The sequence below is a fragment of the Argentina anserina genome, chromosome 5 (genome assembly GCF_933775445.1).
Source record: "Argentina anserina chromosome 5, drPotAnse1.1, whole genome shotgun sequence".
NCBI lineage: Eukaryota > Viridiplantae > Streptophyta > Magnoliopsida > Rosales > Rosaceae > Argentina > Argentina anserina.
The window spans coordinates 12,718,514-12,733,305 of record NC_065876.1 but is presented as its reverse complement, the minus strand read 5'-3'; the positions used below and the strand labels follow the sequence as shown (position 1 = coordinate 12,733,305).

General features: G+C 37.6%; 2 protein-coding genes across 2 annotated transcripts; both read left to right on the top strand.

The window, feature by feature from the left end:
• The first annotated feature begins 4,709 nt into the window (after positions 1–4,709).
• On the top strand, positions 4,710–8,201 carry LOC126793708 (AT-hook motif nuclear-localized protein 13). Its single transcript, XM_050520307.1, has 5 exons — positions 4,710–5,283; positions 5,369–5,421; positions 6,576–6,707; positions 7,276–7,437; positions 7,624–8,201. The coding sequence occupies exons 1-5, from the start codon at positions 4,737–4,739 to the stop codon at positions 7,897–7,899; spliced, it is 1,170 nt and encodes a 389-aa protein (XP_050376264.1). The 5' UTR covers positions 4,710–4,736; the 3' UTR covers positions 7,900–8,201.
• A 987-nt stretch (positions 8,202–9,188) lies between these two features.
• Positions 9,189–10,260, top strand: LOC126795106 (uncharacterized). The gene has a single exon (XM_050521926.1). The coding sequence runs from the start codon at positions 9,683–9,685 to the stop codon at positions 10,073–10,075; it is 393 nt and encodes a 130-aa protein (XP_050377883.1). The 5' UTR covers positions 9,189–9,682; the 3' UTR covers positions 10,076–10,260.
• Positions 10,261–14,792: the final 4,532 nt, after the last annotated feature.

Genomic DNA, 14,792 nt, shown 5'->3' with positions numbered 1-14,792 from the left:
CTTAGCTAGTGGCGGCGACGGGCTTGGTGATGGTAGGTTTGTATGGCTTCCAACATTAGGATAATTTAATTGGTTAATCCGTTCTCTCTCTTCTGCCATTGTGGAGAAGAAATTATAAATGTGTTTGGCGCAGCTGTGACTTATAAGAAAAGCTGACTTATGCTTATTTCTGAATATAAGTTGCTGATAAGTAAAATAACTGAGTGTTTAGTAAACTGACTTTTTATAAGTGACTTTTAATGACAGATGTTGTGTCAAAGTATCTGGTAAACTCAAACTGACTTATATTTATATTCGTGAAATGACCTATTTGAACATCAAATAATTTTATGTCTTATTAACTTCATATATACAAATCCCATAACGTTAATCAATCCAAGTAGAAGAAATCATAGACAAACAAATACAATGAATATGAACATATTAGTAAAACGATTCACCTCCTTGAAATGTTTGGGAAGAACTCAATTAACCTAAATATAAGAAGGATTCATTCTCAAACCATTATTAGAAATAAACCCACTGTAAAACAGCTGGACAATCTGCAAAATTCTCAAACATGCAAATTTCTACAGGTTCCACAAGACTGTTTAACAAATGCAAACTATACAATCAATTTCACCACTCAGTTGAAATTATGTATACTTCCAATCCAAAGGAAACCTGTCAGATTCCAGTTCTAAAGGTCAGTATGCAAGATTTAAGTAAAAATTCCTATTGTATATCAATCAGCAGTCATAATTATGCATTAGAATTTAGAACCCACAAACTGGTTTCATTCAATTGGAGAACACATTCAATACAAATCTACTAATTAATACAAAATAATTAGAGGCTTAGAGCAATTGATCAAGATGGCGGAGACCCAATAATGTTAGCTCTGTCTTATTACATTCATATCATCCAAAATCAAACAATATTAGTAGAAGGGAGTCATAATTATCAGATTTTAACATTTGCTGAAAAGCTTTAGGATACAAGAACACCCAGAGAAATTAACTGAGATGAAAAAAGAAAAGGATATTGTTGGGTGTACATATGAAATCATATTCATAAACAACTCGTAACCCAATCTGGGTGGCCTCCATGATGAAGATGACACCACTATGGAGGTACGACGTCGGTGGAGAAGACACCGAATTGAAGAGGTGTAACGACCCCAATATTTTAAGCTTAAAAACTCAAAATTTCAAAGTCGTTAAACACTAAACAATCTCGATAAAATCGAAATCATTTAAAATGCCACAGCGGATCATCTCTGAGTTCAAAATACAACTCAGTCAAACCGATTATTACAAACCAAATTATAATTCAACATTATAACAAATGGAAATGTATAATCCTCACAACAACCTCACAAGATAGTCACACAAAATCCTCACACAAGCTGGAGATAAATAACTTCAAGTCCTCTGAGCGGTCAGTCAACTCCCGCTAATCCACACCTGCGGAGTTATCCACTACACCATCGAATTGGTGCACCGGGATTGTAAGCACAAACCCGGTAAGCTTTACAGCTCGTATGAGTAAAATGAAATTATAACTCGTATATTAATATATATATATATATACGAAAATCCACAAATTAAACAAATATAAATGCACTCATGAGTCAATGGACGGCCCATCTGGTTGTCCCAAAGAAATATGAAAAGAAGCGCTCATGAGAAATTAAGTAACCCTTCTGGTTACCCAAATGCATTTATAATACGGGTACCAAGAACGCTGGTACACATCTGTTACCCCTCTCGTAATACACCGCCGATATTGGATAGCCACCCGCTACCCAACATCCAAAACAATCTGAGTACCCATGAGCAGATAACCACCCGTTACCTCACATGCAGTACTACGGCAGACAGACTAGAGCTCTAACTGTATCGTAACTTTCGCCCGGCCAAAGGCTAGGTTCCGACTTGCCAAACACGTACAATAATCTCACATCATATTGTACCAAATCAAGTCCGAAGACAAATCAACATTTTAACAATCTCAATGTTAAAATCACGTACAATAATCTCACATCATATTGTACCAAAAATCAAGTCCGAAGACAAATCAACATTTTAACAATCTCCATGTTAAAATCACGTACAATAATCTCACATCATATTGTACAAATCAAAATCACATGCTCGATATATAAATCTCGTCATCAAAATGACATAAATCACGATAAAATCATAACAGTACATTATATAGCAAACTATATATATATGTACATATTTACCATTTAGACAATATATATATATATAATCCATTATATCATATACATGTCATATTTCATAAACACGTACGAAGACAAAACTCATTCGAAAACAAAACTCGTCCGAAGACAAAACGTTTTAACAAACACCATGTTAAAACCACGTACAATAATCACACCTCATATTGTACAAATTAAATCACATGCTCAATATTTAATTCTCGTCATCGAAATGACAAATCCCAATGAATTTATAACAGTATATAATATAGCAAACTATATATATATGTACTTATTACCATTTATACAATATATATGTAATTCACTATATCGTATACATGTCGTAATTCAATATTAAAAACTCTTGTAAAATCTTGAATCTCCGCAAGGGTAGATTCGTAAATATGTGAGATTTTACTCAACTTCTTTCCTGCGTGCAACTTCCACGACCCTGAAAGTAATTTCCTCACTGGTTTCGTCAGTCACCTAATAGCACGATAAATGCTTAGAAAATGATACTTAAAATATCAGGTGACGAATTCAGCACAACTAAATGTTTTTCATAAAACATTGTTCACGGAACACTGTTCGTGTCCACTAACCACTGTTCACAGTTACTGTTTTGCCAAAAACACTGTTCACAGTACTGTTTTACCCTGACACTGTTCACATTACTGTTACAAATCACTATTCACAGTTACTGTTACAGATTACTATTCATAGTTATTATTCGTGCGGAGTTACTATTCACATTTGATATTCATGCGGCGTTACTGTTCACCAACCGCCACCAATCATCACCAAATTTCACCACCACAACCTAAACAACATTTCCAACAACTTTCTAGTTGACATCAAGGTCTAAATCCGAGCCTAAACAGTCAAAACAACGAAGAACATAAAATCGGCACTATTCACAAACCCTAGAAATTAAAATTTTGATTCGGGTACTTACACTTCGATTTGGCTCGATTCCTTTTGTGGGAATGTTGTTGGGACTGAGACAAGCAAAACCTCCCAAGAATCTCGAGCCATGGTGGCCGGAGGAGGCGGCGCCGCCACAGCAGTAACTTCCGGCGGTTGCTACACCGTGTTTGGTTGTCGCCGGAGTGCAAGGCGTAGCCCAAAAGATGGAGCTCGTCGAGCCCGTCAGTTTGATAGGTGGCACGACACGAGGCGACGTCGGATGGTGGAGAAATCGGCCGGAGAAGGTTTTTGGGTTGGGTGAACAGTACCCGAGCTGATTTTTAGAAAAAAATCTGATTTTCTGATTTTTATTCTCATCTCCTTCCTTTTATACTATTTCCAAAATCGGAAACGAACTTCCGACGTTAATAACTTTCGCGTCCGACGTCCGATTCAAACGCATGACGTGTCCACGAATTCGTATCGATGAGCTCTACAACTTTCGTGAAGGAAGTTTTCGCAACCGAGCGACGGAATAAAAGTCGATCTATACGTTGCGGTAACGTTACGTTTTCTAATTAAACGATCCGATAACGTTTCCGTTTTCGTTTCGAAATGTCGCAAACCTCCAATTGTCGTATTGAATTAATTTCACAAGTTTAACACTTTGAAAATACTCGACATTTATTTTCTAAAAATTCGGGTTATTACAAGAGGAGAAGTCTCTTTGACTTCGAGGTAGACGTGTAATTTCTAAGCTTTCATGAGGGCACCCAAAGTCATTACAAAAATATCATTTAATCGCGATCGTCTCCGTGTTTCTATCGACTTACTTATTTTGAAAGGAAGTCATTGCTAACTTCTACTTATAGCTCAAAAACAGTCTTGGCTTATAAGAAAAGTACATTTTCATGTGCTTACCAAACACTCATATCACCTTAACTTATAAGAAAAGCAGCATATAAGCTGCACCAAACACGCACTATGTCTGGCTACATTGTTGATGTTCTTGGGGACACAAAACGCTAATTTGATCAATGTTGGTTTAGGGCCGGCTTCTCCTTGGATGGCAAACAATCTTTGTGGCGATATTGGTGGTGTATGTCGAGTCCTCAATCTTTGACACCGAAGACTGTTTTGGAACCCTAACAACATCCAATGTCGCACAATTGTCTTTAGAGCAGACAGACTCAGGGGCCATTGAATATGTGACGTATCGTTGATATTTTCAAATAAATAAATATCATTGTCTTATTTACCAACCACTATGTAAATCCTAAAAGTTCATGTAAAAGCTAAATATACCAATGTATGAAACAGTAATTTAGTACGGGCTCATAATACTCGATCCATCCCTAAACTTTACTAACCCAAATCCAAATTAGATCTCTATAATAATAACAACTCTAAACCCTAGCAAAAATCAAAACCCTTTACACTTTATATAATAAACCAACGGGGCCCCCATTTTTCTTTTTAACAAAAGTTAAGAGTTTTTAATTCCACCTCTCTCTCTCTCTCTCTCTCTCATTAAAACAAACTAGGTCTCAACTCCCTCTCTCAGCTCCACACTCCCCTCCCTCCCTCCATCCTTCCCTTGATCTCTTCCCCCCACCACCCCTTAATGGATTCACGGGAAGCCCCACCTCCGCCGCAGCAACAGCAACAGCAACAGCCCAACATCATGGTGGGCCCCAATTCCTACTCCTCCCCCATCCCCAACGCCCCCTCCATAAACCCCAACAACACCACCTCCGCCGCCAACAACAACAACAGCAGCAGCAATAACAATAACAACAGCTCCTCCGCGATGATGGGTGGGCCCAATTCGGGTCGGTACCCTTTCAACCCGGTGGCCCAACAGCCGCCATCGAAGCCACTCGATTCCATGAGCCCCAGCCCCTTCGACGGATCGCTGCGGCCGTCCGGCAGCGGCGGGTTTAGCATCGACTCTTCTTCGACTGCCTCCGCCGGGAAGAAGAAGCGCGGGAGGCCCAGGAAGTACTCTCCCGACGGCAACATTGCCTTGGGATTGGCGCCAGCTCAGGTTTCTGCGTCTGCTCCGGTCGTCGTTCATGGAGAGTCCAGCGCCACGATGTCGTCGGATCCCCCTGCCAAGAAGAACAGGGGAAGGCCGCCGGGCTCCGGAAAGAAGCAGCTGGACGCTTTGGGTGAGTGGCATTCTTGAATCTGTATTGTGTTTTTGAAATTCGGTGGTTGTAATGTGCATTGTGTGTTTTGTTTCCGGGTGTGAAGGAGCTGGTGGAGTTGGGTTCACGCCTCATGTCATTATGGTGCAACAAGGGGAGGTAGGTAACTTCATTGATATCAGGTCTTAAATGAGTGATTTGTGATACATGTTATTTTTTATCCAATGCTTCTTGTGGACTGCGATCAAGTGCGAGTTATTGTACTTCTCAATGGGGGTAGTCCATATATCTATTTATGTTGTTACTTGTTAGGATATAGAATGGGAAATTGGTGATGTGTGATTGCCCCATTGTTGGTTGAATAGTTGAAGTGGGTATTGATTTGCCCTGCAAGGAGCTCACTTGTAGTGTAGTCCCCCCATGGTGTTTGATGTCCCAAATGTCAATGTGTTAAAATGAAAATAAAAAGAAATGAGGTTATGAAAGTCAGAATCATTGAAACTTTGTTTGATCTAGCCGATTTTATATATCTATTTTGGTAGTAAATTTGTATAGCTTTATACCATTCGTTGATTACCAAATGAAGATTCCTCCTACATAGTAGTTTTTAAGAATGATGGTTTGTAAGAATGATTTATTATCCATACATTTTCCTTCAGTGGTTTGTGATTTTTTTTTCTGGAAATTCACTTTCTCACTGTGTGTGTGTGTGTGTGTGTGTATTTATTCTAGGCAATGTCTTTTGACATGAAGTTTGTTTAGCTAAAGTTTTCGTCTTTTCCCCAAAGTTGTAAGCTTTTCTGCATGCACATTGACCTTTGTTGTTTACAGGAATACTTCCTTCACTTAGAGTAGTTGTGTTAACATAAGTAAATAAACAGTACAGATATATGTTTTATCATCATTCCTTTCAACTTGTTTGCCCAATTATCTACTTTAGACTGGGTTGGTTCGTGATGTGCGAGATAGGTCTTCGCTCAAGTTGGAGTGCAATTGACTTAGTGATATAGAACATGAGCAATAAGACATGGCTTCATTTGGTATGCAAATTTTAACCTTACCCTTGCTTGGGATTAGTTGATATCTCCAATGATGTTTATCGATTAGAGTACTAGCAGAAGTTAAGTAATAGGATCCGCATGCATGATGCAAGTGGAAGTACCCCCAGAGGTAAGACATTGCTGTCTGCCTCCTGACAGAATCTGCCTAGATTGTTTATGTAAAATTTGCTGTCTGCATTTTGAAAATATTGAATATATGGGTTCAATGATGGTAGCCTGATATTCTAATTTGTATGTCCTTATGGTTTGCAGGATATAGCAAATAAGGTTATGAACTTTTCGCAGCAAGGACCTCGCACAGTTTGTATCCTTTCTGCAAATGGTCCAATCAGCAATGTTACCCTTCGCCAGCCAGCAATGTCCGGTGGTACAGTCACATATGAGGTAGCTTCAATATAGTTAACTGGATTCAAACTCTTTCGTGGATTTCAACATGGATTTGGCTATATATGTACATACTGTTATTGCAGTGCATCTAACATATATGAGTTCGATAGGGTTCTCAGAGATATGCAAGGGCAAACTTGTCATCATTATGTTCTTATCTCCTTCTCCTATTTTCACGTTTTAGCAATATGACACCCAATTTAGCAAAGAAAATACAAGTGAATGTGATGTCGTGCTGACCATTGAACTGGAAAAAAATATATCATGAAGCTTACGTTTATGTTATTCAACCCCAACCCCTCCAAATGTTTTTGTTTATTAGTTTAAGTCAATATGGGCACTTCTGTCTTGTAGAATGGGAACAGAATCTTCTATATGTATGACTGTAAGACATGAATAACATGCCACTTTAAAATAGAGTGAAGTAATAATTATGATGTATAGGAGTTAAATACATGGTACTACAAAAGTGATACTTGTTGTGCCTGTAATCTGCCATCTACACTATTTTGTATAAACATTTAAGTGATGCTTAAATCTGCTGTGTTTATTTTTCCTTTTACAGGGTCGATTTGAGATTATTTCACTGTCAGGCTCCTACTTGTTCTCCGAAAATAATGGTAACCGCAGCAGAACTGGTGGTTTGAGTGTGTCCCTAGCAGGTTCTGATGGTTCAGTGCTGGGTGGTGGAGTTGCAGGCATGCTATTGGCAGCAGGCCCGGTACAGGTACCACTGCTCTGAATTTCCTCATGTGTCAGATATGAATATGATGATATGTTCAACATCTTTTCTTGTTAAAAAGATTTGTGGGAAATATATATATTATAGAACTGTATTGTGAAGTTTCAACAAAAGCAACATCAATAAATGTATTCCAGATTGTAACATAACTTATTATTAATGGAATCCCAGGTAATTGTGGGTAGTTTTATTGCGGAAGGGAAAAAATCTAGCTCCAATCTGCTAAAATCCGGACCTTCTTCCCCACCACCAGCTCAAATGTTGAACTTTGCTGCACCTATGACAGCAGCTAGCCCTTCCTCTCAAGGAGGAGGCTCAACTGAGTCGTCGGATGAGAATGGTAGTAGCCCGCTTAACAAGACACCGCCTGTGCTTTACAGTAACCCTAGTCAACCCATGCATAGTATGCAGATGTATCAACTATGGACCAGCCAAACTCAACAGTGAAGATCCTGCTTCTCAGTTAAATTAGTACAGCGCATTGGAGTATTTGAGTGTTTGACTTCATTATTCTTAGTGGATGTAGCGGTCAGAGTCGAAATGCTAACATGCATTGCCCAAAATAATTCAGACGGGTGTTTATGCAAGTTCTTCTAGATTGGTTTTTTCTTGATGTCGTTCGAGGTAGTTAACACTTTTTCTTCCCTCCATATGATGGTTAAAACATGGCTATGTTGATAGCTGACAATATGCCACCTGTCACTTAGGTTCTCTTGAGTTCAAATTGCTTCATTGTTGAGTTCCTAATTTTTCTTTGCCCATTCCTTTGTTTCTTGGAGTATCTGGACTTGATGTGTAAGATTGTCGGAAGTATGAGATTACCTAGCAATCTTCAATAGATTTGATTGGGTTCCAACTTTTACAAGTTCCCTTAAGTTTCAGATGCCATGAGCCAGGTTCAACCGCTGTCTCTTATCTTACAGATGTAAATTGTTGCCGAGATGGTTTGGTAGGAGATATAGATCTTCGTTGGTGATTCTTGATTTGTTATATGTAGCATATTTAGATATGATTTGATGATGATCAGAGAGAAGCAAAAGCCGGTTGAATTGCATTAGAACTTTCAGTTGAGGGCAAGTTCAAAGCTTCATTTAATGTATCATCTATAATGGTTGACCATCAATGTTAATAATGGTTGTTCGGGCATATGATTAGTCTGCTTAGAACAAATACATTTGCTGATTTCTTGGGATAGAAGTAGCATCTGCACCACATGGAGAACCTTGATGATCACCTTGTACAAGACTTCCTTTCTCACTCGAGGCGAGTGGGATTCTGCATGTCGTTTTATTAAGGGTACGAAGAACAGAGATGATGGCATTGACATTACTTTCTAATGGATCTATATTAGAAAGTGTGTCCAACATTAGTGTTATCGACACCTTTATCCAAACTAAATTAAAACCACTAGAAGGTTAACCTTTTTCTCATTCACAACTCAAAAAAAAAGGTATACTTTCGCTGGCATACAAATTGCGCTTAGGAAGTAGGAAGAGTTGCTGGGGTCAGATAATTTTCTCGGTCACTTGCGAAGGTGAAAATTTCAACTTGGAGGGACCCGTCTATAATTCATATCTAATTAGCATAATATCGATATTATCTCAACATAATAACTACTAGATATCAAATTCTAGTTCAACACACATCTATTATATACTTAGTGTTAAAAATGCAAATCGAGACATGGAATTCTACGCTCTCCAACAAAAGTAATTCACCGCCATTTCTCTTGTCGACACGGCGTCACGCGTCAACAGCCAAAGGCCAGCAGTTTGAGATCGAAGGAGCCTTCTCTCCTCATTCGGCAGTCACAATCCAAATATCTAATATCCCTACCACCACCAATACATTATTCTTCCAACGGCTATTTTGCCAGCAACAAGGCCATGAGCTTCACCCAACTACATAATACACGCACACAACTACAAAATTTATCTTTTCTTATTACACAATAAACTCTCTCTCTCTCTCTCTAGCCGTTGGCTGGCCTATTTATTCAATCCTACTCCATCATCAGGCTCTTCTCTCATAAATTCCTTGCCTTTCACTCCCAAATCATCAACTACATCTCATCTTAATACACACACATCTCTCGCAAACCCAAAGAACCATCCTCAATACACAACCATATCGCTGCTATATATATATCGATACCCACTACACACATACTCTCATCTGGCTCATATATACTTCCTTTGCTTTCTTGCACCATTTCATTTCTGTCATTTCCATGGCCTGCTGCTTACCCCTGCAGATTTCCATGGTCCGAAAGAGGTGCATGGGGTCGCGGCTAGGCTACAGGCCCTTAACTGAAGAGGGGTTCGGCGAGAGGGAGAGTCCGGTGACGGTGGTGGTCGGGAAGGAGAAGAGGGAGTTCCTGGTCGATCCTTTTGTGCTGGAAGAGAGCCCTTTTCGGGTTTTGATCGAGACGATGAACAAGAACAGCGAGGTGGCGAACTTTAGTGATCGTCGACCGGTAGTCTATGGCAAGGAGAGGGTGGTTTTTGTGGATGTCGATGCTATTTTGTTTGAGCATATGTTGTGGTTGTTGTATAATGATTGCTCTTCCTTGTTTAAGCTCAATCTCAAAGAGATTATCGACTTCTATACTCAAGATTATTAAAGAGAGATAGAGGAAGAGACAGAGACCAGAGGTAGCCACATGAAATTGAGGTACCCTGCTCACTCTAATGCGAGCCCATCAGCCATAGCTGTAGTTCTTGCTGTAAAGGAAATAATTCACATGAAGATACATATATTTATACATGTCACATAATAAATTATTGTCTCTTAATCTTTTATCTATAAGTTGAACCTTCCATTCCATTTTCTTTTTTATTAATCTTCATCATCATCACTACTCGCTCCATTTTAGGATTTTAAGGACTAATGGCTCAAGGTCGCAAAATCAATTAACAGCTCGGCCAAGTATCACTAGTTTCCGGGAACTTTTTTCAGATCGATCATTTGCTTTTTTGTTCAAGAAATTTCAAAAATTATCTTCTAATAAGTTCTAACCAATAATGGAACAGCGTGTCACATATGTCGGTGCACCGTGCATATCCGAAGCGAGGTATCACTACATAATTTACATGATGTACCCATTTAATGTTATTAATTTTTTTTTCTATGTTTGTTTCTAATTGTTTATTCATATTCAAAATATTATTCACCACCTGCATATTTATCATTGGTTGTGTACACCACGTTGCACTATCATGTGTGTTCCGGATACACAGAATAATTCTTTAACTTTTTGAACGTGAACTTTGATTTGTGTAACGGAAACTTCTTAAACTATGGATAACGTGCTTATGTTTATTATGAAATGAAAAAAAAGTGTATAGGAAGGCATAAACTACATTACATTAGATCTGAGTGAAGAACAAGCATATATAAGCTAGGGGACCTTAATTGACCGCATGTCCTGTCAAAATTAACTTCTTTTACTCATCAAAGAAATTAAAGTTATGTAAGTTTTCATTCATGAATGATATTGAAAGAGTCTGATATTGCTTAGCTTCTGGGTAAATAATGAAAATTTCATTTAACCTTCATAGATTGAAAAAGTCAGTGTGATTGGAAACATCGATCTTTTGTTTAATTTCCAATTGACAAAGTTTATCATATTTCACTATCACAAACACTGCATAATGTTAGACTTATTGTCACTCCTTGATACAACAATAACGCGTAGCATTAGCTTTTTTGTAACATCTTACTGTCATCATGGTTGAAGACTTAAATATTACATTTGTCTATTCGATCAATTGCTTAAATTTCTTCCCTTCAGACTGAGAGGGACTCAACTGGTTAAACTGAGCTAGCTAGCTAGGTACTAATACATGAAGTCATGAGATAAAAAAGAATTTGGTGAAATTGGTAGGTACAATTTCGAACCCTGCTGCAATGTATACACACACACACACACACATATATATAGGTGTTAGCCTGGTGTATGTTAGGAAGGGCATGCATACGTCTTAGTGTTATATGCTAGCATTTTTAACCAATAATACACAATGTAGTCCCTTTGCTTTTCTCTTGTTTTATCTCTTCTTGTTCCTCGATCTTTAGTCTTTCTGGTTTTTCTTCTTCAATAAGCTTCGGTTTTCCATATCATCTGCATCATCCTATAGTTTTTTCTTCAATTCTGTGGTTAGGGATAATCCTCATGTAACTTTAAGATTTTCTAACATTATTTGGCTCGCCTCCGAATATAAAGTGTCCATTGAAACCTTTGAAAAAAGATTATGATCCCATGAAACTTAAAGCGTCCGGCCACCGTAGTACTTTGCCATCATCATTAGCTAGGTTTCTGTACACTACCATAAACAACTCGACCTTAATAAACTTATAGCTAGGTTTCTGTACACTACCATAAACAACTCGACCTTAATAAACTTATAGCTAGGTTTCTGTACACTACCACAAACAACTCGTCCTTAATGACCTTTACTTTGGTTGGTATGCTGTTTTAGTGTTTTATTAGTTGATTAATTTTATACAATCAACTGCTCTTGATCATTATCTACAAAAGTGACAGCTTAAACTAATGTATTCATCAAAAAAGACAGCTTAAACTAATGTTTGTAATTTGGTAAGCATATATAGTAGTATTTTATCCTCCATAGATATGACCTGGTCAGCTGCTCACATTTAAGACTATTGAGTTTTATATATAGGAATGTTAATCGTCACCATTCACCAACAAAACTACTTGCACTAGATTATTTACTTTTTATAGCTTAATTAGATGCTTTTTCGACCAAAAAAATAATAATAATTAGATGCTACTCGATGACATATTTCAAACTTCTCTCCAGGGATTAGAATTCACAATTTCTATTAACACCATAAATTAATGATGTAATTTCCATACAACGATCGATGGTCTGTTGAAGAAAATCATCAAAAAATAACTAAGAGAGGTATAGGCTCGATTGAGAGCGGATGTCCGCAGTGTACTAAAAGTGCGGACGTTAGCGCTTTCACCGGAATCTAACCAACACCAACGACGTCCACCACCAACGACGTTTCTCTTGCCGAATGAAGCCCAATACCATCCTAATGACATCACCAAGAAGATGAGGGCCAAAGAGGTTGACGTCAAAGGCCTAAGCAGCAACCTCACCGGAAAAATCATGCCCAATTAATGTCGAATGCAAATCGGTAACCGGTGACTCCACCGACATGCATAACCTCTTAATCGTGGCCCGTGCTTCATTCGACAAGAAAACCATCGTCAGAAGTGGCTAGATTCTGGTGAAAGCGCTGAGGTCCGCGCACTTTTGGTGTACTGCGGACGTTCGCTCTCAATCTATATATATATATATATATATATATATATATTAAATTGATAGAACAAACACGATGAAGTACAGATCGACGGCCTCATGACCCAATACAGATAAACATGATAATCCATAGATTGGATCATACTGTTCTACGTACTGTCACCGCACTAGGCGAGGGCTAAAATTCAATTTCTTAGTGTATCAGTGCAGGCTCCTACCAAATATCTAAGATGTTATATAAATGATAGATTCTTCCCCGAATTAATCTTTTAGAGGACAATGTTAGGTTTCCAGGCTGATGTATGTTCGTAGTACATGTATATATAATAACTTGAGAATCCACTTACCTGGCTAGCTAGGGGAATACATGCTTATGGTAAGGATATATCCATATGTTAAAATGATTTAAGGAATCAAATGCACTTCCCGTAGTTCTCCATATAATATGAGCACTACAATTATTTTCTGGAGGATTCATAGATGGGATGGGATATAGAGCGCAACATGTTTAAGCCACTATCTTCTTCTACAATATGTTGCATCAAAATTATTCGCCAAATGGAGATTTAATTTAATGAAGGCAATGGAAATGATCACATGCATGCATGCATGCAATACTATATATAGTTTTAGATCAATATATCTAATTCAATTCACTATGAGTATCCACATATACATGCATGTGAGGCAAACTAACATGATCGAACAACATTGATGATTACCAACATTGTTTGTTAGCGAATGATATATATATATATATATATATATATATATATATATATATATATATATATATATATGCACCGACTTTAACCTGATTAAAATAGTGGACAGCAGGGAAGTGGTTCCCAAGTGTGATTCCTTGTGTTGTGTCTGTGTGTGCTGCTGAAGATATATACCGAGTATATATCTTTGATTTATATATAGTCGAGCTAATCATCAAGTTTGGTTCGTTTCTAATTTTCCCCAGATATAAGAGAAGTGACTGTATATTTCATAACTGCAGGTGACAGATATAAATGAAGACAACCCTCAATAAAATAAAATAAAATAAAATAAAAACCTAGAGATGCATCAAATTGTTTGTTATAGATAAATAGTTATAAGTGGCGATCAAACTAGAGACCTGATACATGGATAAACTTTATCCCAGAAAATACAAATATCTAATCTTCCATTCCTACTAATTCTTTTTGATAAAAGGTTTATCAGAAGAATGAAGATGCCTATAATGTGTGGAAGTTGTATTACATACACGGAATAACTCAATAACTCAGTAATCACTACAATATATAATTAAGTAAACTATATAGGATGTCAGTATGAGGAATTGGGGCCTGTGCGTCTTACACAGCAATGCGCTCCAGGTTGCAAGCTGGAAATTAAGTATTTATACAGGTAGATAAGCAAAACGATTTTCGAGAACACATGCACATATGCAGACGTTTACTGGAATCTGAGTTAACCACCCATGGAGTATCGGTATCAAGTTAACTAGCTAGTATTATTCCAAGGTTGTTGGTAGTATGTAGACTCAACTGGATTAACTACACTAAAAACATGTACTAATCAAGTACACATGTATTACATGTACTAATCAGTGACAGCGTGTAGAGTCTGAGATTGTATAGATGTTGTAGTGACTAGCTTAGTTAAGTTGAGATAATTATCTTAGAAGATTTAGATAAGACATGCATGTGCGAGAGCTAAAACCTTCTTGATAGCCAAGTTCAAAGATGAGTACCAATTAATATACCAATTAATTGAATACTACTGTAACTTATGTGGAGTCAAAATGTAAAATACAACATATGATCCAGGGAGAGAAAAGCTCAAGGAGTTCAATATTATATGTGAAACAATTGAAAATCCAATGTTGTCTTACTGGTCTGGGATTCTAGTAGTTTGCGTGCTCTTCAATATTTCATGAAAGCATTGCACAGAAAAACAGATGACAAGTCACAGATCCTAAAAGATTTGGTTCGAACAGAAATGCAGTCCAGTTGAATAGTTGATCAAGTTAAGGAAGAGATCGAGGCCTAA